The sequence below is a fragment of the Dermacentor silvarum genome, chromosome 2, assembly GCF_013339745.2.
Source record: "Dermacentor silvarum isolate Dsil-2018 chromosome 2, BIME_Dsil_1.4, whole genome shotgun sequence".
NCBI classification, from domain to species: Eukaryota; Metazoa; Arthropoda; class Arachnida; order Ixodida; family Ixodidae; genus Dermacentor; species Dermacentor silvarum.
In genome coordinates this window covers 228,524,800-228,544,242 of record NC_051155.1, presented here as the reverse complement: position 1 = coordinate 228,544,242, position 19,443 = coordinate 228,524,800, and the positions used below count along the sequence as shown (strand labels likewise).

Genomic DNA, 19,443 nt, shown 5'->3' with positions numbered 1-19,443 from the left:
TTGTCCCATTTCTTGTGTATATATAGCGTGCGGAGGACCGGTGAATCGCTCTAGAGCAATGCTTCTCAAGCTTCTCCAGTACGTGACCCCTTTTAGCAGTAGCAAACCTCCCCCCCCCCCCCCCCCCACACACACACACACACACACACACACTTTTATAAGCCGTCTGAAAATTTACCGTTTTCGATGACGCTGATACATTTACAATCTCAGTTCATACAGTGCTTATGGACCTATACTAACAAGTCCATTTTTTTTTAAATTCGTTGGTCATCGTTTCCTCGTTTTTGGTGTGAATACATCAGCAGCGACATGAAAACTTGCCCGAGGAGTACAAAGAGAAGGAAAGACAGGACGTTTAGCCAGTTCACTCAATGTGCGCGCTGAGGGGTAGGGAGGTGCTGTAACGTATACGGAATGTTGCGCACAATATTGTGGTTACTCGGCATCTGTGTCATCAATGAAGCTCAGCGCTTCATTGTTGCTGGGACTTGGAGAAGACGCTCCCAGCTGGGCGAATGAGAAGCTGAAAAAAATGGTCCGTACGATTTCCTGGCATTTGCGTCCTAAGTGGCCTTCACACCTTTTCAATTCCTCGGCCAACGTTTGGTGGAGTCCGTCACGATGAGGAAACAAAAACTGAGCACCCGGTTTCAGCTCCCACCAAATTAGGGTTCTCAAGTTTGCGCCGCTTGTGACAGCTTGTCTCGTCAATAATGTAAGTGGTCATGTGTAAATGGTTCCTGAAAAATATGACTGAATTGCAGTGAGCGTTGCCAGTAAACAAGGTAATCGTTATATTGCCAGAAAATGTAATTGACTACGAGTAGCTTATTACATGTAATTCGTTACTTACATGTCTAATTGAGACTCGGCTAAAGAAGGGAGTGCATGAATATTTGTGCATAACTTGGTTGCGCGATGAGAATACTAAAGTAACTTCTAAAAATAGTAATTGGATTTTTAACAGAACTGCCTATCATTTTCGAAATCTCTTTCTTACCTTCAATTTTGCTGTCCTTTGTAAATTATACCATTTTATCACTGGTGTTTTTTTTTATTAAACCATTAGCTAGAATGTAGACGTGGTGGCCCTACGCCCATTCATCTCAAGATCCTCAGGTCTATTGTACAAATAGAAATATTACCTACCCCTACGGCTTAAAATTGCACTATACTGCTCCTTTATAGAGTCCCCTTTGCAATATTGCCTCCTTGTATGGGGTTCTACTTCCCAACGTAACCTTCATATGTTACATAGGCTGCAGAAACGTGGAAATCGAAGTAATTAGGGATTACGAAGACCTGCTCACACTATTCCTTAATTTATTAGAGCTAAATTATTGTCCCTAATTAATCTTAAACTTGCATGAACTGTTCATAAAAAGTTCGTTATGACCCTGTAGTATTCAACAATCGGTTTGTAAAACAAGATGTTTACAAATTTAGAATTTCACATTTCGTGGCTTCCTCATATTGGATCGCAGTTACGGATCTAATAGCTGATAACAGCTGACACAGTATGTCATCGCAGTGTTTCTGAACAAGATACCGTTTATTTTTTCCTTAGCGCATGATGTCAAGACAATCCAAGTGTTTAAAGAATGCGAAAATTTACTTACTATTATGTATGCAAACTTGGAAATATTTTGGTGTTATTTGTTGTTACGTTCCCATTTATGTACCTTTTACTCTGTTTCTTTGTGAATATTAGCAAAATCATGTTGTTCCGTTGTATAGCTGCGCCATTGCTGTTTATGTCGCAGTTGAGGTATGTCCCTTTGACTGTTGTTTATTATATACTAATTTCTCACCGCAGCCTTTGCCTGTGTACTTGTATACTTGTATTTCGGAGAGCCACTGTCCATCAGCTTAGGGCTAAAGCATCACACCTGCCTGACGTAGTCCCAGGCACCTGTCGACGCTCATGTGATACAGAGCAAGAAATTGTCAAAGTGACTGACATCCGCACAAGTTCTTGCTAAGAGCAAGAACTTGTTATGTCTCTATCTGCTACTGCTATGTCTCTATCTGCTATGTCTCTACCAGACGACCGACGCATATTCGAGTTGAGGAAGACAGATTGTTGTCTACAGCTTGCGGAATGGTGTAGGATAATTGAATTCTCTCGATAGCCTGCAAACAGAGCCAAGAGAGAGTATTCATTGCAACGCGTTTAGTGTGAGCCGAAAAGTGTAAGGTGTTGTAGCGCGGGTAACAACAACAGACTCAGTAGGTGCAAGCAATGGAAAAGGTTTATTGAAGATAGCGTGGCTGCTTTTACTCTCTGTGCATCAGCACGAGCATGCGCACTTCGGGTTGCGATAAACGGGCTTGCGTTGTCGCGATACGGCACTTCCTCCCCCTTAGAAGCCTAGCCTGTCGGGAGGCCTCCTTGTGCGCGTAGAACGCCTAGGAAGTCCTAAGCCCGCCGGTACACTGGAGGTTATTTCACTGGAAATCTGGGGTGTACCAAGTGATCCGTCTGATGATGTTTCAGCGTCGTCCACTGCAGAGGGTTGGTCACTCTCTGTGACTTGGTTGTCTCCGGGCCATGTTGCGTCGAATTCTTGCTTTACGTAATCCGCAGCGAGTCGTGGCCGCACTTGGTCCACGTGACGGCGCTGCACCCCTCCTGTGGTGTCCACCGTGACCATACGCCTACCTCTTGTTGACGTCACCGTGCCGGGTAACCATCTCTGGCCAGTGTGATTATACTGCCGTGACCAAACAGGCGCTCCCGGTGAAAAGACTTGTGACAACGGTGCCGGGGGTCTGCTCACCGTGGGATCCCGTGCCACCTCTTCCTCTGGAAAATGTGCGCTTAGGCGGGTCCTGGGTTGAAAACCCAGCAACATCTCGGCGGGCGACTTGCCATCTCGAGTCGGTGTTGCCCTGTAGCGTAGCAAGAACTTGGAAATACGATTGAGCAGACTTCCATCCTTATTTTTCTTGATACCTTCCTTAATGGTGCGCACTGCCCGCTCCGCCAATCCATTTGACTGTGGATAGTATGGAGCGGAGGTAACATGACACACATGGTTATCTTTGAAAAATCTTTCAGTCACTGAACTGTTAAATTGTGGACCATTGTCGGAAACGACTGTATGGGGCAGACCAAAACGCGCGAAGATCCCTCGCAATACTTCGACTGTAGTTTCTGCACTTGCTGTCTTAAGGGGTACTGCCTCTATCCATTTCGTTTCCGTATCTACCACCACCAAGATCATGTGACCTTCCACTGGCCCTGCATAGTCGATATGCAGGCCAGACCATCGTTTGTTGGTTTTCGGCCAGCTTGAAGGGACCTGTTCCGCTGGCATGGGCCAACATTGCACGCATTGCTGGCAGCTTTGTACCAGCTTCTCTGTGTCATGGTCCAATCCGGGATACCAAAACATCGTACGGGCCAGGCGCTTCATTGCAGTCATGCCTGGGTGGGTGTCGTGAAGTTCTCTCAGAATAGGTACCCGCACGGTCTCGGGCAGCACCACACGATGACCCCAGTATATTAGACCGTTACTCACAGTGAGTTCGTATGTGCGGTTGAAGTACGGCTGAAGGCACTGTTGCTCCGGCCCCAGCTGGTTTGGCCAACCACGAAGAATCCACGTCTTCACCTGTCGGGAGAAGCATGTCCTCGCTCGTGCTGTCTGCCAACTGCTGTGCGCTAAGAGAAAAATCTGTCAAAGCTTGCGCATGTAGCACATATTCGACGGGATCATCTTTACCAGGGTGCCCTTGCTCCAGCAGCGGCAAACGGCTCAAAGCGTCGGCATTCGCGTTCAATGACCCTTTCCGGAATTCTATGTCATACTGATACGCTGATAAAAGGAGCGCCCAACACTGTATCCTGGCCGCTGCCATCTGTGGAATTGGTTTCTCGGGATGGAACAGCCCTGTCAACGGTTTATGATCCGTTATCAAACAAAATTTATTACCGAAAAGATAGTCTCCGAACCTTGTCACACCGAAAACTAGGGCGAGTGCTTCCTTTTCTAGTTGCGAGTAATTGCGCTCCGCCGGCGTCAAGGTTCTAGAGCGAAAAGCTATGGGATAGTCTTCGCCCTTGATGCGGTGGGACAGCACTGCGCCCAAACCGACCGATGATGCATCGCATTCCAGTCGAAGGGGTTTTCGCGGGTCATAGTGGACAAGAAATTTAGCCTTGCCTAAGGCACCCTTTTCTTCTTGAAATGCGCTGTCCTGCGATGGCCCCCATTGCCATAACACCCCCTTTGGCAGCAAGCGATATAAGGGAGCCAGCGTCGTTGACAAGTTGGGCAAGAATTTAGCATAATAAGTAACCAAGCCCAAGAAAGATTTCAGCTGGCTTACCGATGTTGGCTTCGGCGCGGCCAGTACCGCCTCGAGGTTATCTTGCAGAGGATGCAGACCTTTGGCATCGATGCGGTGCCCCAGAAACGACACTTGTGCTTCCCTAAACCGGCACTTGGCTTTGTTCAACTTCAAGTTGTGTTCACGAAGCCGCTGAAACACCTGCCGCAGTACCGATGTGTCGTTTTCCTTCTCCGCCACAATGATGTCGTCGAGGTACACTTGAACATTCGGCAAACCTTGCAAAATCGATTCCATGCGTCGCTGGAACAAGGCGGGGGCTGAAGCAATTCCAAATGCTAGGCGATTGTAGCAGTAAAGGCCCCTGTGTGTGTTGAGTACCGCGATCTTTCTAGCTTCGTCGTCCAGCGGCAGCTGATTGTACGCGTTGCGCAGGTCCAGAGTGCTGAAGACTTCGCCTCCAGAAAGCGCCGCAAATATGTCTTCAACTTTGGGCAGGGGATACTGTTCCAAGTGCGACGCCGGGTTGACTGTCAACTTGAAATCGCCGCACAATCGTAATCGTATATCGCCGTTCTTTTTTGCTACCGGCACCACCGGTGTTGCCCAATCTGAAATGCTTATCGACGAAAGCACTCCGTCTTGTACAAGACGGTCGATCTCGGCTGAAACCTTGGAGCGCATGGCATAAGGCACTGTACGTGCCTTACAGAAACGTGGGCGGACTCCTTCTTAAGGTGTAATTGCACAGGGGGGCCCTTGCAACAGCCAAGCTTGTTCTCGAAAAGATCGGAAAATTCATCGAGCAGAGGCGCCATCTTGTTATCACGAACAACATTTACACTCGAGGTGGTTCCAGTGTCCCAGAAAGACACACCCGCCTTACGGAAGGACTCTATCGTGTTCCGGCCGCAGAGCAGTGGTCCGTTACATGCCACCACGATCAGCGTGCTGGTCACAACCGTCGATCCAGACTGAACCCTCATGGTTATCTGGCCGACAACTGGCAATGGCCCGAGGAAGCATGTCAAGCGCAGCGATGTTTTTTGCAGTGACGGCCACCATCTGCGATGTTTCTTAAATATGTTCTTCGGTATGACGCTGACCGGAGAACCAGTGTCTAGAATCATTCGCAATTTCCGGCCCTGCCATGTCAACTCCTCCTCGAGAGGCTTCAACGTAGCTCTGTCGGCGGAGCTGTGAGCGACAAGAGCCAGCAACATTTCTTCTTCGCTCTCACCTTCCATTTCCTCGACGGCAAAGGCACCACGTTCCCGAGAGCGGCCACTGCTGCAAACCTTTGCCAGATGACCTTTCCTGCCGCAATGGTGACACTTGGTGTTTCGATGGCGGCACGTGTGTGTCGCGTGGGGACCGCCACAACGCTCACATGAATGGTTGTTCTTTGCAGTGTTCCACTTCGTCCAGGGTCGTCGTCCTCACTGCGACTGTACAACATTGATGCTGGTTCCCGTGGTCACTGGGTCTGCTTCTCGCATGTCACGAACGTCGCCTAGCGCCTTCTCTGAAGCTATGGCAAATTCTTCTGCCTCCTCAAAAGTTAGCTTCTTCCGTGTTAATAGGCAGCGTCGTGCGTCGCCGTCCCTGACTCCGCATACTATGTGGTCTCGCAGCATACGATGCAGCGAGTTGCCGAAGTTGCAACTTTCCGCCAGTCTCCGAAGGTCGGCAATGTATTCCCGAACGCTCTCTCCATCCCTTTGCTTACGCATGAAGAACGAGAAACTCGCCGCAATTTCATTAACTTGAGGATTGTAGTGTTCCTCGAGGTATTCAACGACTTCATCGTAAGTCTGGCTGTTAACCGACACGGTTGGAAGGCGCCCTTGCAACATGCGCACGACATTATCGCTCAATGAAGACACCAGCAGAGCTCGGCGTTTGGCCGCGTCAGTAATTCCATTGCCTTCAAAATAAGCTTCCAGCCGTATCATGTACGTGCTCCAGCTGCTCACCGTCTCGTCGAAAACCGGTGGGCGAGATGCCATCATTTGATCCTGTCAGTCGCAGACCACGCTCACATGAAATCCCATCCTCGTCGCCACTGCTGTAGCGCGGGTAACAACAACAGACTCAGTAGGTGCAAGCAATGGAAAAGGTTTATTGAAGATAGCGTGGCTGCTTTTATTCTCTGTGCATCAGCACGAGCATGCGCACTTCGGGTTGCGATAAACGGGCTTGCGTTGTCGCGATACGGCATAAGGTTGTATCAAAAAGTACACCGAGATCATTGATCTCACATACCTTACGCAATGGTACAGAATCTACAGAATAAGAATTAAAAATTACTTTCTGTTCTTCGTGTGAAAGTCATGACCTTGACCTTATCAGCATTCAAGGTGAGGTTATTATCTTTGCACCATTTAGAAAAAGAAAACAGGTCCGACTGCAGCATGCGACATTCATCAACAGTATGAATTTCCTTAAAAATCTTGTTGTCATCGGCATATAGAAGGAATGAAGAATTCCGAATGGCGGAAACAACGTCATTAATAAAACATAACAAAAGGAGTGGTCCAAATACTGATCCTTGAAGGACGACGCTAGTTGCCATGTAAAAAGAAGATGTTTGGCCATTCACGTTAACATAACGTGATCTATCAAGAAGATAACTGCGCAAGAGATTTACAATTGACAGCCACCACCAAAGTGTGTAAGCTTGATCAGAAACAGAGTGGCTGACCACATCAAAAGCTTTGCTGAGGTCACAATAAATGGTGTCAACTTGCCCCCTTTGGAGTACCGGCGAGGAGATCTGTGTCATCAAACTTGTGAGATTTGTGAGTGGAGCGGCCGGTGAGGAATCCATGCTGATTTGGGATCAATGCGTTTTATTGCGATGGCAATTATATGGACACTTCAACCGGATTTCTGCCGTCGGCGTCGCCGTCGCCGTCGGCGTCGCCGTGAGGTTCCGTATAGATAAAATCTTCGCCGCGCGCCGTATGCCCCAGAGGCAGCGTGCGGGGACGCGCGCTATCACGGAGAGCGAACGCACTCAATCTCCCACGCGCAAGCAAGGAAGCGGAAAGCCAGCGCCGGCACTTCTCTGCCAACAACCGCGCTCGTCGCTCGTCCGCACAGTCTCTTATCTCTCCCACGCGCAAGCAAGGCAGCGGGAAGCCAGCGCCGGAAGGAGCGGGGGGGTGGGGGGGGGGGGGGCGCACTTCTACGCTGCCAACAACCGCGCTCGTCGTTCGTTCGACCGCACCGTCTCTTATCTCCACACGGCTCTGACCTTTATGCGCATTCGCCGCTCAGTTTCCGTTGAAGCGATAGACCGCACGTACCTTCGCCCGCTCCTGCGGCGTATATATCCGCTCGCTGCCAGCGTTTTGACGGTCGTTGTCTGCAGTCATTCAGTGTGATCTATTCATGTTTGTTTGTGCGCGCTCACACCACGCTTCTTCAATCAGTTAGTAATAGTCGGGCCACATTTTCCAACGCACGCTACACATGCAATGCTGCCCGGGTCGGCAGTGCAGCGCTACAGGTGTGTCCCTTTGCACGCGCTGCCCACGGGAAGCGCTTCTCATCAACACCACCGTTTCACACGCGCCTTCTCGTGGTCATCGAGTCTCTCTTCATGTCGGTCTACTTACGCCGCAGCACACCTGCTTACTTAATCAGCTCATGTTTACTACAATTCATATTGCTACCAAAGCCGCTCACCTTACTTCATATGACATTGCTGTGTTGCTATCGCATTCATCGCTTCGCCCTTAGGGCGAAACTGTGACATTTTTTCACAGTAAAATACAATATGTTGTTAAGAGCGAGCTCAAATATCTTAGACGTGGCACAGAGAAGAGAAATCGGGCGATAATTCGAGACATCGCTTTTACAGCCAGACTTAAATACAGGAAAAAGACGAGCAGTTTTTCACATGTGAAGGAAAATGGAAGTATTCAAAGAGTTACTAAATATAGATGTCAGTACTTGGCACATATACTGCTGTAAGCTTTTATAATTGCGGAGGAGATGCCATCAGAGCCGCAGGATAAAAAAGCTTCAAGCGCTTAAGGCATTCGCTGATGAGCTTGTCATCAGACAGTACAGCACTAGATGTAGGAACCGTCGTGTGCGACTGACATCAGCGTTGATACCTGAAGCTTTATATAAGGATGAGAAACTGGCAGCAAAACAATCCGCGACTGCTTGGACTCCTACTCATCTAGAAGTTCTAGAGATGATGATGATGATGATGATGATGATGATGATGATAATGATGATAATAATAATAATAATAATAATAATAATAATAATAATAATAATAATAATAATAATAAACAATAATGATGATGATGACGATGACGACTGTCATAATGATGACATCAAAGGACGCCGTTTAACTGAAACAAAACAATTACCCTGCTAATTATTGTACTCTACACATCAGATCTGCATTCATTCCGCCTAAATTGGTTGCTCTAAATTATTTGCTAATGTTAACTCTCCCAGACTGTAATCGCTTTTAACATTCACCTTTCAGCTCGTCTGACTGATCGCTCGCATGGTAATCTAGTTACTGCACCATCTGCCTTTGTTTTTCGTTTGTCCTTTACTTTGTGTTTCTCGTTTTCAAATCCGAATTTTCTTTAGCATATCCACTGCCGCCCGATTCTTGGCCAATCCTCCTTAGCGGGTGCGAGCTATGACAGAGATTCATCATCATCATCATCATCATCATCATCATCATCATCATCATCATCATCATCATCATCATCATCAAGCACATGCAGCAACGAAGAAAGAAAAAAATGTTGGCGCGCGCCCTTCCGCAGCCACGTGCCGCTTCCACAATAGAAGACGACTACAAGAAGGATGGAAGCGCGAACCAGGAGTCCCAAGTCATCGCCGCGTCTTAAGGCTAGGTCTCGCACCCCGAAATCGAAGGGTGCTTCAGTGACCCGAAGTGACGACGCGAGCGCGGGAACCAAGTCCAAGGAGCCTCGCAGGACCGGCTCCCGTAGAAAGACGTCGCAGCAGACCAACAGGCAACCTACGTCAAAGAGGCTGGCCAAAGCAAGCGTAGCTGAACGCTCTGCTTACGGTGAGCGGCCCATTCTTTAATTAATAGTCGGTGAACCGTACAGATGTCGGCTTTTATTAACGTAAAGAATAAGCGACAGAAAAAAAAATTGTAAAATAATGCTCTGAATGTTTTCGAGATAGTTAACACTATTCGAGAAACTTTTGTCATCATCGACGATTAGAGAGAGAAACTTTTAATGATATGAAATGCAGAGACGTCGGCCTGCGGTATATATTCCTCTAGCCTGCTATACTCTGCGTTGCCACCGTAGTACAGGCAGTGTCTGAAATTTACCGGATGCGGTTTCCACGAAAAAGTCAAATATCGCCCAATTTTAGTTTGCATCTATCAGAACAGTACAACATTATATGTTCGGCGCGTACAGATGGACGCACTGTTGTGCGCGTCTGAAAGTGGGATTTCAGCAAACACGTAGCACATAAGAATTCTATACTGCGTATACACAGGTACAGGAATTATTCAATTTTTTTTCTATTCTTCATGCATCCCATAACATTTTAATCCTGCATGTACGATTAAAATACGGCTAGATGAAATGTTCAATCCAGAATGTAGCGCGAACATTAATATGAACTGAAAGCGGCTTTAACTGTGGAAACGGTCACCTTGTACGCTTACACGGACGTAACTATTGTACGCGCCTAAAGGTGTCGTTTCAGCAAAGAATGAGAATTACCACTTGGAACGAATTTTAGAGCTGACCAGTTTCGAGATAAGTGCCGTCAAACTGGCAAAACGCGCACCGTTGTTCCCCATCCCTCGTTAACAAAAAGCCTTTTAAGCACTGTTCAAGAAATTTCCATGGAACACCAATGCATTTCGTCGGAATTTTGGAAACGCATATATCAAAACTGGCTCCAGCATCAGAATTCCTTACAAGTTTATATGCCTTGAGAACTCGCTGGTTTCAATTCATTCATTGCATTATGTGCCCTATAAATCAATTAGATTTAAACAATTATTTTGTGGGATTTTGTTAATTAGTCAATTATGCACATATATTTCTCGTGCAAGTAATACCCATCCCTTCATGTATATTAAGATCAACGTGTTTGTTATCTATACTGCACGCAATTGGTTTAAATTCTTGTTGATTAAAAAAAATGGAGCGAGAGCCTGGTACGCACTGGAGAAGACTATCAATATTGTACGTCACTGTAATTAACGAACGCCACAAAATAAAGCCCTGCTACCACGAGTGGAACTCGGATGCAATATAATTAGGGTTGTGCGAATATTCACACTTTCGAATACAAATGATTGATATGCTATTCGATTCATATCATAGTCGAGAATTCACTATTAGAAATTGTAGAATTTTCGTTTCTGTTCGAATACAAGCAACACTTACGTGAGACTAGAGAGAGAATCCTCAACACAATTGAGGGCTGTTCCGAATGTTTCTGCTGAAGGAGAGCCGTGGTTGTTGCGCAGAGGCATTAGGGCACGTATTCACAGAAAGCCCTTACTCTACGTTTGTTGGTAACAGCAAATACCAACCAGCCCTAATGATGGACTACTATTAGGGAAGGCTGCCAGCTAATGGTAAAGATCACTTACGAACAAAATCCTTTGCGAATACGGCCCCAGTTCCTGAGCGAACGCACGGTGCGCTGATAACTTCTGCTGAATAATTTCCAGCCATTCATTAGAAATGCGCCACTTTTAGCAGCCTACATAAATTTATTGTCTCGGTTTAGGCAACCCACTTTATCATTCCTCCAGTATCACCATGATTTAATTTCTTTCTTTAAGATAATGTGCAGTAATGTGGCTTGCAGATGAGCAAGCGTGGTATCTTTGCAACAAATTACACATTTGTAGGCCTTAACAACTCCTGATCAACACAGTTTGAGTTTGATAAATTATACCTACTATGTTATACGGAGTTCTCTCAAATGCGATAATTCATGCTCGGATGGACGAAGGTACTGCCGTACTGTGTCGGCGCCGGCGTCCGCGACTGAGAAAATAATCCCGAGCCGCCCGACCACGCAGGCCCTCCGCGTGGCGCAGGGTTGTTAGTGAACTAATTGAATTTCTCAAAGTAAAATCCGTCAAAAAATTACAAAGTACGACTTAAACACAACATACAGACATGATAGCGCCGGAGTGTAATTAGAATGTACAAGAAGACCTAATTCTGTAACGAGGAAACTAAAACACTAACAAACCCCTTTTCTAGCATTTCTACCATGCAACAGCGGCGCCCCCACGCCCTGTGGGAATCGATGTTATGCGACGCAGTGTGCTGGGAGCCTACCAAGTTAACGAAACGACCATGAGAGCACCAAGACGTGGGCGGCTCTTTCATGACCCACATGACACGCTTGTCATGGCATTCATGTCACGAGTCCTCAGGAGTCCCTTTAGCTAGGCCTAAGAGACCTTAATAAGAAAGCCTTAGTCATGCTCATGACTATGACTTCGACCATCAACCTTTAGCTTTTTTCTTCACTTAGTACCACATCCGAACCCATTCCATTGGTTTTTAAGTGTTAATGTTTTTTCATTGAGTCATTCTCATTTTTGCTGAGTCATGGTCATGACTACGACTTCTACCACAATCCTTTAGTGTTTCCTTCACTTAGTGCCCACGTCCGAACCCATTTCAGTGGTTTTTGAGTATTAATCTTTTTTCACTGAGTCATTGTAATTTTTGTTGTCATCCCCATGATTATGACTTCTACCATCATCCTTTAGTGTTTCCTTCACTTAGTGCCCACGCCCGAGCCCATTCCAGTGTTTTTGAGAGTTAATCTTTTTTCGCTGAGTCATTGTCATTTTTCCTCCGTCATGGTCATGACTATGACTTCTACCATCACCCTTTAGTGTTTCCTTCACTTAGTGCCCACGTCCGAACCCATTTAAGTAGTGTTTGGGCGTTAATACTTTTTCGCTGAGTCATTGTCATTTTTGCTGAGTCATGGTCATAACTATTACTTCTACCCTCATCCTTTAGTGCTTCCTTCACTTAGTGCCCATGTCCGAACCCAAGTGTTAATCTTTTTCGCTGAGTTATTGTCATTTATGCTGAGTCATGCTCATGACTATGGCTTCTACTAACATCCTTTAGTGTTTCCTTCACTTAGTCCCCACGTCCCAACAATGTCAGTGGTTTTTGAGTGCAACTTTTTCGCTGGGTCATTGTCATGACCTGCATGACACGCATGTCATGACATTTATGTCATGATCTGCCACTTATGTTCGTCATACACTCCTGTCATACTATGCCAGTTTTGGTACCTATCAAGTTAACGAAACGACCACGAAAGCACCAGGACGTAGGCGGCTGTTTCATGACCTACATGACATGCATGACATGACAATAATATCATGACATATCATTTATGTTCGTCATATACTCTTTTCATAGTATGCCAATTTTGGTACATACCAAGTTAACGAAACGACCATGAGAGCACAAAGACGTAGGCGGCTAGACAGACAGACAGATAGATAGATAGATAGATAGATAGATAGATAGATAGATAGATAGATAGATAGATAGATAGATAGATAGATAGATAGATAGATAGATAGATAGATAGATAGATACTGTCAAAGTAGCAAATCCTCGCCAAGAAATGTTTCGCATTTAAAATGCGAATGCGAACGGGGCCTGATAACGCTATCGCGTTCCACTCTTAATCGCCTTAAGCGTCCTCCAATTTTTTCAATCGCTCTGTGCACATTTTCTTCCGATATTGGCGCGACTTCGCTCGTTTATTGCAATGTGAACATCTATCGTCTTTGTTGCATGCAACACGCGAGTGCGGCAGCTGCACGTTGCTGTCACGCCCGTTGTCTTTTCGGAAGAGCGTTCGTTAAGCGCGGCGATGGAAGAGACACAACTTATCGCGACGTGATGGCGTACGTGTTGGGCCGACTTGGTTTCACTTTTGTTATGTAATACTCTCCCATAGTTATTTCTCTGCTCCATGAATACAAACCTGTTCGGTCGTGTTGGGCGCCCAATTAAACCGTCCTCGCAATTCGGTATTGCACGCACAGGAGCAAAGATGGCAGACGACAACATCTGGTCCAGCCAGGCCCAACCACGAGCTTCAGGCACAACTCGACCTGTCTCAACTCTCCGGTCGGTAACCAAGTCGTCTTTCACAGGCGGCTCGCAAGCATTCCGTGATGCCAGTGGCAGCACTCCGCTCGGAATGAATGGGGGGCTGGACTTGAGTACAGCGCAGAGCAACGGTTTGACAGCGACGCCACCCAACGAATTGTCTTCGCACCAGTCTCGACGACCACCCACTCTGAGCGTAACGAAGGTTTGTTCGGAACAAAGTAATGATCGACCCATTATAGTTTAATGGTATGTTGACATATACGCAAGCAGCTGGGAATAGAAAAAAAAAAAGTCGTGAGCCATTCCACTCTGTGAAGGTGGATGACCAGCGAAGCTGTTTAGCGCACGACACAGAGGTGACACTAGAATGGCGAGGCCACGTATAGTCCGGACTCCCGAGGAGCAACGCTCCTACGAAGAGCGACGGCAGGAACAGAGACAATAATGCAATCGTCGCCGGGAGTGCGCACTACACGCAGCCTCCCCATTATTATTCAAAATGGAGAACGGCACCTTGTTTTTATTGCGATAGCAATTATATGGACACTCAAAAGCAGATTTCTGCCGTCGGCGTCGCCGTCGTCGTCGCCGTCGCCGTGAGGTTCCGTATGACATCAATGGAGATGAAATCGTCGCCGCGCGCCGAACGCTGTATGTGCGAGTGAAAGGGCGCGAGGGGCGCGCGCTTTCACGGGGAGTGAACGCACGGCGGAGAACAAACGCGCGTTCTGCGCCGTGCTCGCTTAAGGGCTGCAGAAGTAAGCGTCTCTTTCTCCTTTACAATCACCATATATGTAGAGCAAACGCGCCTTCTTCCGACGCGCGAGAAGCCGTGGGGGAGGGGAGGGGGAGGGAAGGGAGGCGACGTTTAGCTGCGGCACCAAGTGCCTATTTATATCAGAGGCTCCGGCAACAGTCACCAACGCCGCATGCATCTTGAGCGAACGCGGGCAAAACGTCGACGGCGTCGACAATAGTTCTGCGTGTTGCCGGTGCTGCTGCATGTCCAAGTTTATACAGCTGATAAAGCTAATATCATTACTCCGTATAGCTCTCTACAAATTTGCTATCGCAATGGATGCTTCGCCTTTCAGGTGAAACTGCGACAACTTTTTTAAACCCGAGCGAGGGTGCCGCCGCCCCGGGAAAGCGGTAGGAAACTAGGCACGCAAGCCGTTTGAACGTCGTCAAAGAGAGGGCGGTGCGAATGTAGACATGCCGACGCTGGTCGGCCTTTGGGCTCAGATCCGATCCTGGGACCCTTGTTCCTGGGACCTCTTTGGGTCCCAGGTGTGACAAGGGTAGTTCAACGGTGCGTTACAAGTCACGGAACCCACTGGGGCATGTGTCATTGCTCTTAAGCCCTTTCTTCCCCCTTACCAGGGTCGGCCCACATTTTTGCACACGCGCACGAAAGATGCACGGAAGCCTAGCCATATACAGCTTCGCTGTAATAACAACGCTGGTAGCATTGACGGATCCAGATAAAGGCCTCGCTGATTTGCTAAGCCAGACGTCCGGCGCTTCAGTTAGGCGTCATCCCGGGGGCCGCTTCACGCAAGTGAAAGTATTGCCGAAAGTGATCAGCCGAGAATCCAGTCCGTATCTGTCTTACTTTATCCTTGGCATATCGATGCCTTTAAGGCGACAGATAAAGCGCAGCCGCTCATTGCCTATAAGTGTCCTGCACACAGCAGTTAATTAAGAGGCTCGTTTGCAAGAAGTACTCGTCATTGGAGGTCGCCTTGGCTAAATCTTCGCTGTAACAATTAGGCGGAACCTGTTCATACAAGTAATTTTCGTACGAATTGTTCGTTTTTACAGCGAAGCTGTACAGCTCTACCCCCCAATGGGTCTGTCATGTCCGTGGGCAAAACCTCAACCAATCAGCGGGAGGCGCGCGCCGCGTGCGCCGCTGGGTTCCTTGCAGTACCACCAGATGGCGCTCGCCTCTGTGGCAGCGGCGGCGCCGGCCGTGCGAGGGAGAAAAACAAAGTAACCAGAAAGCTCGCCTTCGAGCATAGCGTCCGCCGCAAGCCTGTCCCTGTAAATATTACGGTTGCATAAGCCGCAGTTGCCGGGAAGCTGCAACTGTAGCATACGAAGCAGGGAGTGACGTAACTACACTTTCGTATGTAAAAGAACAACAACCCACCTAGCAAGTGATTTGTGTTGTGACAGTGCTATGGGAAGACCACGAATACTGAGGACTCCTGAAGAGTAGCATGCACACGAACCGCGGCGAAAGTGTGGTTAAGCGCATTTCTCTTCTCTTTGGTCCACTCTTTGTAGGTGCACGAAGTAGCGGCGCAGGACGTTGAAACGTCTTAGGCTAATAATTAGGTAAATGCATGTGAATGTCGCCATGTGAATAATTTCAAGCTACGTCCGATGGGCAATCGCTCTAGCTGTCGTTTACAGCTTCGCTATATAACTACCTTCACAGAGTGGATTAGAGACCAATTTTGTTTTAAATACGTGTCACGAACCCGAAGAGACCGTCGCGTGACCGGGTGAAATTTGGCGAGTTTATAGAATACCTGGGACTTTGGAATGCTGCATCGACGCCATGTTTATTGTTCTTGCACTGTCGAGAGGAGGAGAAAAGCGAATTCACAAAGCTTATACTCACAAAAACGTTCTTGCGCTAAAAGTGTTGGTAGGCGCATATTCCAGCCAATTGTGATGTCGGACATATCATTAGTGAAGGCGGCTGACCAATTTCCAGCGGCAGTTTGAGGTCTGTCTGAGTGACCGCGGCCGCTAGGTGACGGTACTGTTTTTGGGTGAATACAGAACGAGCCCACGAAAAATCCCGACCGACTAGAGGCGGCTAACAGCTTCGCTGTAAAAGTACGGTGTCACGCGCGCACAGACAAACATGAACACACCTCACTCGATGACCACGGACACCCGCTGTCAGAACGCTGGCGTGATGAGCAGCAGCAGCGGCGAGCGAATTCCCCTTCGTGCAGTCTCTTCGTTCACGCGAAGTATATACGCGCGACAACGCAGCGCACACGAAGCCATCAGCTATATCTCGGGTCGTTTGTTACCCTTTGAGCCCACCACGAATTACCTCCAGGATAAGACGCACTCGGCCGCGCTCAGCGGCGCCATGTACAGCCACGGCTGGAGTAGAAGCGGACACGCTTCTACTCCGGCAATAAAAGGTTTGAATTCGGTTCCATACTAGTAAGTGCTCTTTTGAATTGGTCGGCCATCTTCGTTAATGTCCAAAATTCCTATTGGCTGACACTTGCTCTTACTCTCGGATAGCTCTAGGATAAGACTTTTTTGTGAATATATGGACCAAATTTCGAAATGCCGTCTTTTTCATTTGACCGAAAGCCGATGCTGGATGTCGCAGGATTCGTTGCTGCTGGAGAGCCGACGCAGCGGTCGGAGACGACGGAGTAAGGCTAAATGCAAGCGGGTCGCAGCCGAAGCTGCGGCCATCATGGCGGTGACGTGCGCGCTTCTCATCTACCTAATGCCGCGCCCTACGACCACCAGGGCATTCAGAGGGAGCAGACTGTGCACCACGTCGAGTTGCCGCTACCAAGCCGAGATCATCGCCGCCTGGGTGAACGCGAGCGTCGATCCGTGCGACGACTTTGAGGCGTACGCCTGTTCCCGCTGGACTCCAAGCATCGAAGGCCACAGGACGGGCTCGGCCATGATGAGTCATGCCAATTATTACTGGATTCACAGTTTCGCCAACGGCTCGAGGAAGCCGCTAGCAGCTTGCGCATCGCGAAACGGATAGCGGCACTCTTCGACTCTTGCAAAGAGAAGCGGACCGCGGAAGAAGCCACAAGAGAAGTTAACGAGATTAAAGAATTCATGCGGAACCTTAAGATTCGATGGCCGGAGCCACCTTTGCCTGGAGTCGAACCGCTGGGTGTCATCCTCGATCTGGTGTTCAACTGGGGCACGAATATCTGGTTCCGAGCTGACTTGTCTTTACACGCCACTGACATTGGTGACAGAAGAAACTTGCTCCTGCAGCCGGCAGCAGTTCTTAGTGCGCGATGGAATACGTCGCTGGCATCTTACTCACGGACAAGGTTCGTAGAGTATTGGTTAAGTTTCACCGAGCTTTTGCTCCCGGTGAAAATATGAGGCCCCTTGACGCCATCCTGGACATCAAGAGCATGCAAACTACGATTTACGCAGACTTCGTTCACGTTGAAAACAGCCAGTTAATGCATCCAAAGCACACTCGACTTGGAGACATCCAAAGTTATACGCCACATATTTCTGCCCGTCGCTGGATTGACGCTCTCAACGGCAACTTGGTCGGCCACGGAAAGTTATATCTTCAGATGGCGTGACGACCGCGGACACAGAGCTTCTCATGGTCGTGGACAGGCTGTTCGCCAATTTCAGCCGCGAGCAACTGCTAGACCACATTTCGTGGGAATTCGTGCAGCTAATCGCACCGCTCGCCGGCTCGAAATTGCTTTTGGCCAAGTACGGCACCGAGACAAGGCTGAGATGCAAGCGGACAATTTCTGCTCTACAGAAATCGAAAAAGCGTACCGCTGGCTCGTCACAGCAGCACTACTCCTCCCGCAGTTTGATGCCAAGGCGAGGGCATTTCTGGACCAGCAGCTGGCAAACATCACTGAAGCTGCCATCCTGAAGGTGACCAGCGCCTTGTGGGCCGACAACGGATCAGTGGAATTGGTTGCAAACCAGCTAAGGAATCAGAGAGCCGTCATCTGGCCACCATACGAGCCTCTTAGCGATAACGCGCTCTCCAAGGCTTTCGACTCCTGGTTCTACGAGAACGCTACCTTCACGCAACACTGGATTCGATCGGTTACAAGGTGGCGGCAGCTGCGCATGAGTCCGATCTACAGGCGCAGCGACGACTCGCCACGATCGTACGCCTTTCCGTACTTTGAGTACGACCCCTTCTCGAACGTGGTTCGTGTGTCAGCGGCGGCTCTCTTCATTCCTTGGTACCAAGCTGCGGGCAGTAAAGCCGCTTTGTATGGCGGCATCGGCTTCACGTTCGCTCGAGAAGTGGTCAAGTCTTTCGACGGCGCCACGCCAGCGTTCGACCGACGCGGCGAGTTCCTCGACACGTGGCCTACGAAGCTATGGAAGGAAACTTCGGTAAACAAGGCGTCATGTCTGCGACCCGAGTTTCGATACGGTGTTTCCCGAGATTCCCGCTCTGGAGATTGCGTACGCGGCATTCCTGGCGTCGTCCGCCAAAGACGCGGATCGCTCGCTGCCGATTGCCAAGGAATGGAGCCCAGAACGGGTGTTCTTCGTCACCGCCTGCTTCACGATGTGCAACCTGCCGAACACGCTGAGACGCTTTCGCGTGGACTGCAACAAGGCGGCAAGGAACTTCGCTCCTTTCGCATCGGCCTTCAAGTGCCCGGCGCATTCGAGAATGAATCCTCGAGAAAAGTGCTCCTACTTTGATTAATCCAAATATGTCTTGTCGTATTCCACTGAGTGCATCTCCGCTCTGAGAGAAACGTGTTGTCACCCATTAAAACTGCCATTTAATGAATCTGTTATCATCTTTCACTTATAGTGTAGCATTTATGAAAGTACATAGGCAAATTACTGCTATTAACTGATTTTCGGCTGGCGAAGTGTTCTTTTACAGTGGCGATATTTTTTCTTCGCAGACAGATGATTCAGTGAACGGTAAACCGAAATGTATTTATCAAGCACTCCAAATATGTTGGCGCTCCTTCTCTAATTTTTCTACTACGTGTGCAGTTAGACACCACCGAGGTACAAATGTGAGAAAATTTGAAAAAGAAAATAACAATGCGATTGCGGGGGTAACAAAATGCACCTGACGATCATGACGATGACGCCGAAACGTTCGCCGTATACAGGGTGTTTCAGCGAACACTTTCAAAACTTCTTTAAGGTTGCCTGTGGCAGATAGCAAATTCTAGTTCATGAGCTGGACTACTCGAAGAGGGGACATTACTTGCACAAGAAA

The 19,443-nt window shown here is 48.3% G+C and overlaps 1 protein-coding gene across 1 annotated transcript; it reads right to left on the bottom strand.

Annotated features, from left to right (window-relative positions):
* Nucleotides 1–438: 438 nt before the first annotated feature.
* Nucleotides 439–4,983, bottom strand: LOC119440730 (uncharacterized protein K02A2.6-like). Its single transcript, XM_037705614.1, has 4 exons — nt 4,339–4,983; nt 3,528–3,620; nt 2,784–3,002; nt 439–510 (listed from the first exon to the last, which is right to left on the bottom strand). The coding sequence occupies exons 1-4, from the start codon at nt 4,981–4,983 to the stop codon at nt 439–441; spliced, it is 1,029 nt and encodes a 342-aa protein (XP_037561542.1).
* Between the last annotated feature and the right edge of the window lie 14,460 nt (nt 4,984–19,443).

Coding starts and splice junctions, on each gene's coding strand:
- LOC119440730 (XM_037705614.1), bottom strand. CDS start 4,983: ATGCGCTCCAAGGTTTCAGCCGAGATCGACCGTCTTGTACAAGACGGA. Junction 3,003..3,527: donor ACCGCACATACGAACTCACT/GTGAGTAACGGT, acceptor TACTATCCACAG/TCAAATGGATTGGCGGAGCG. Junction 511..2,783: donor AGGTGGCACGGGATCCCACG/GTGAGCAGACCC, acceptor TCATTCGCCCAG/CTGGGAGCGTCTTCTCCAAG.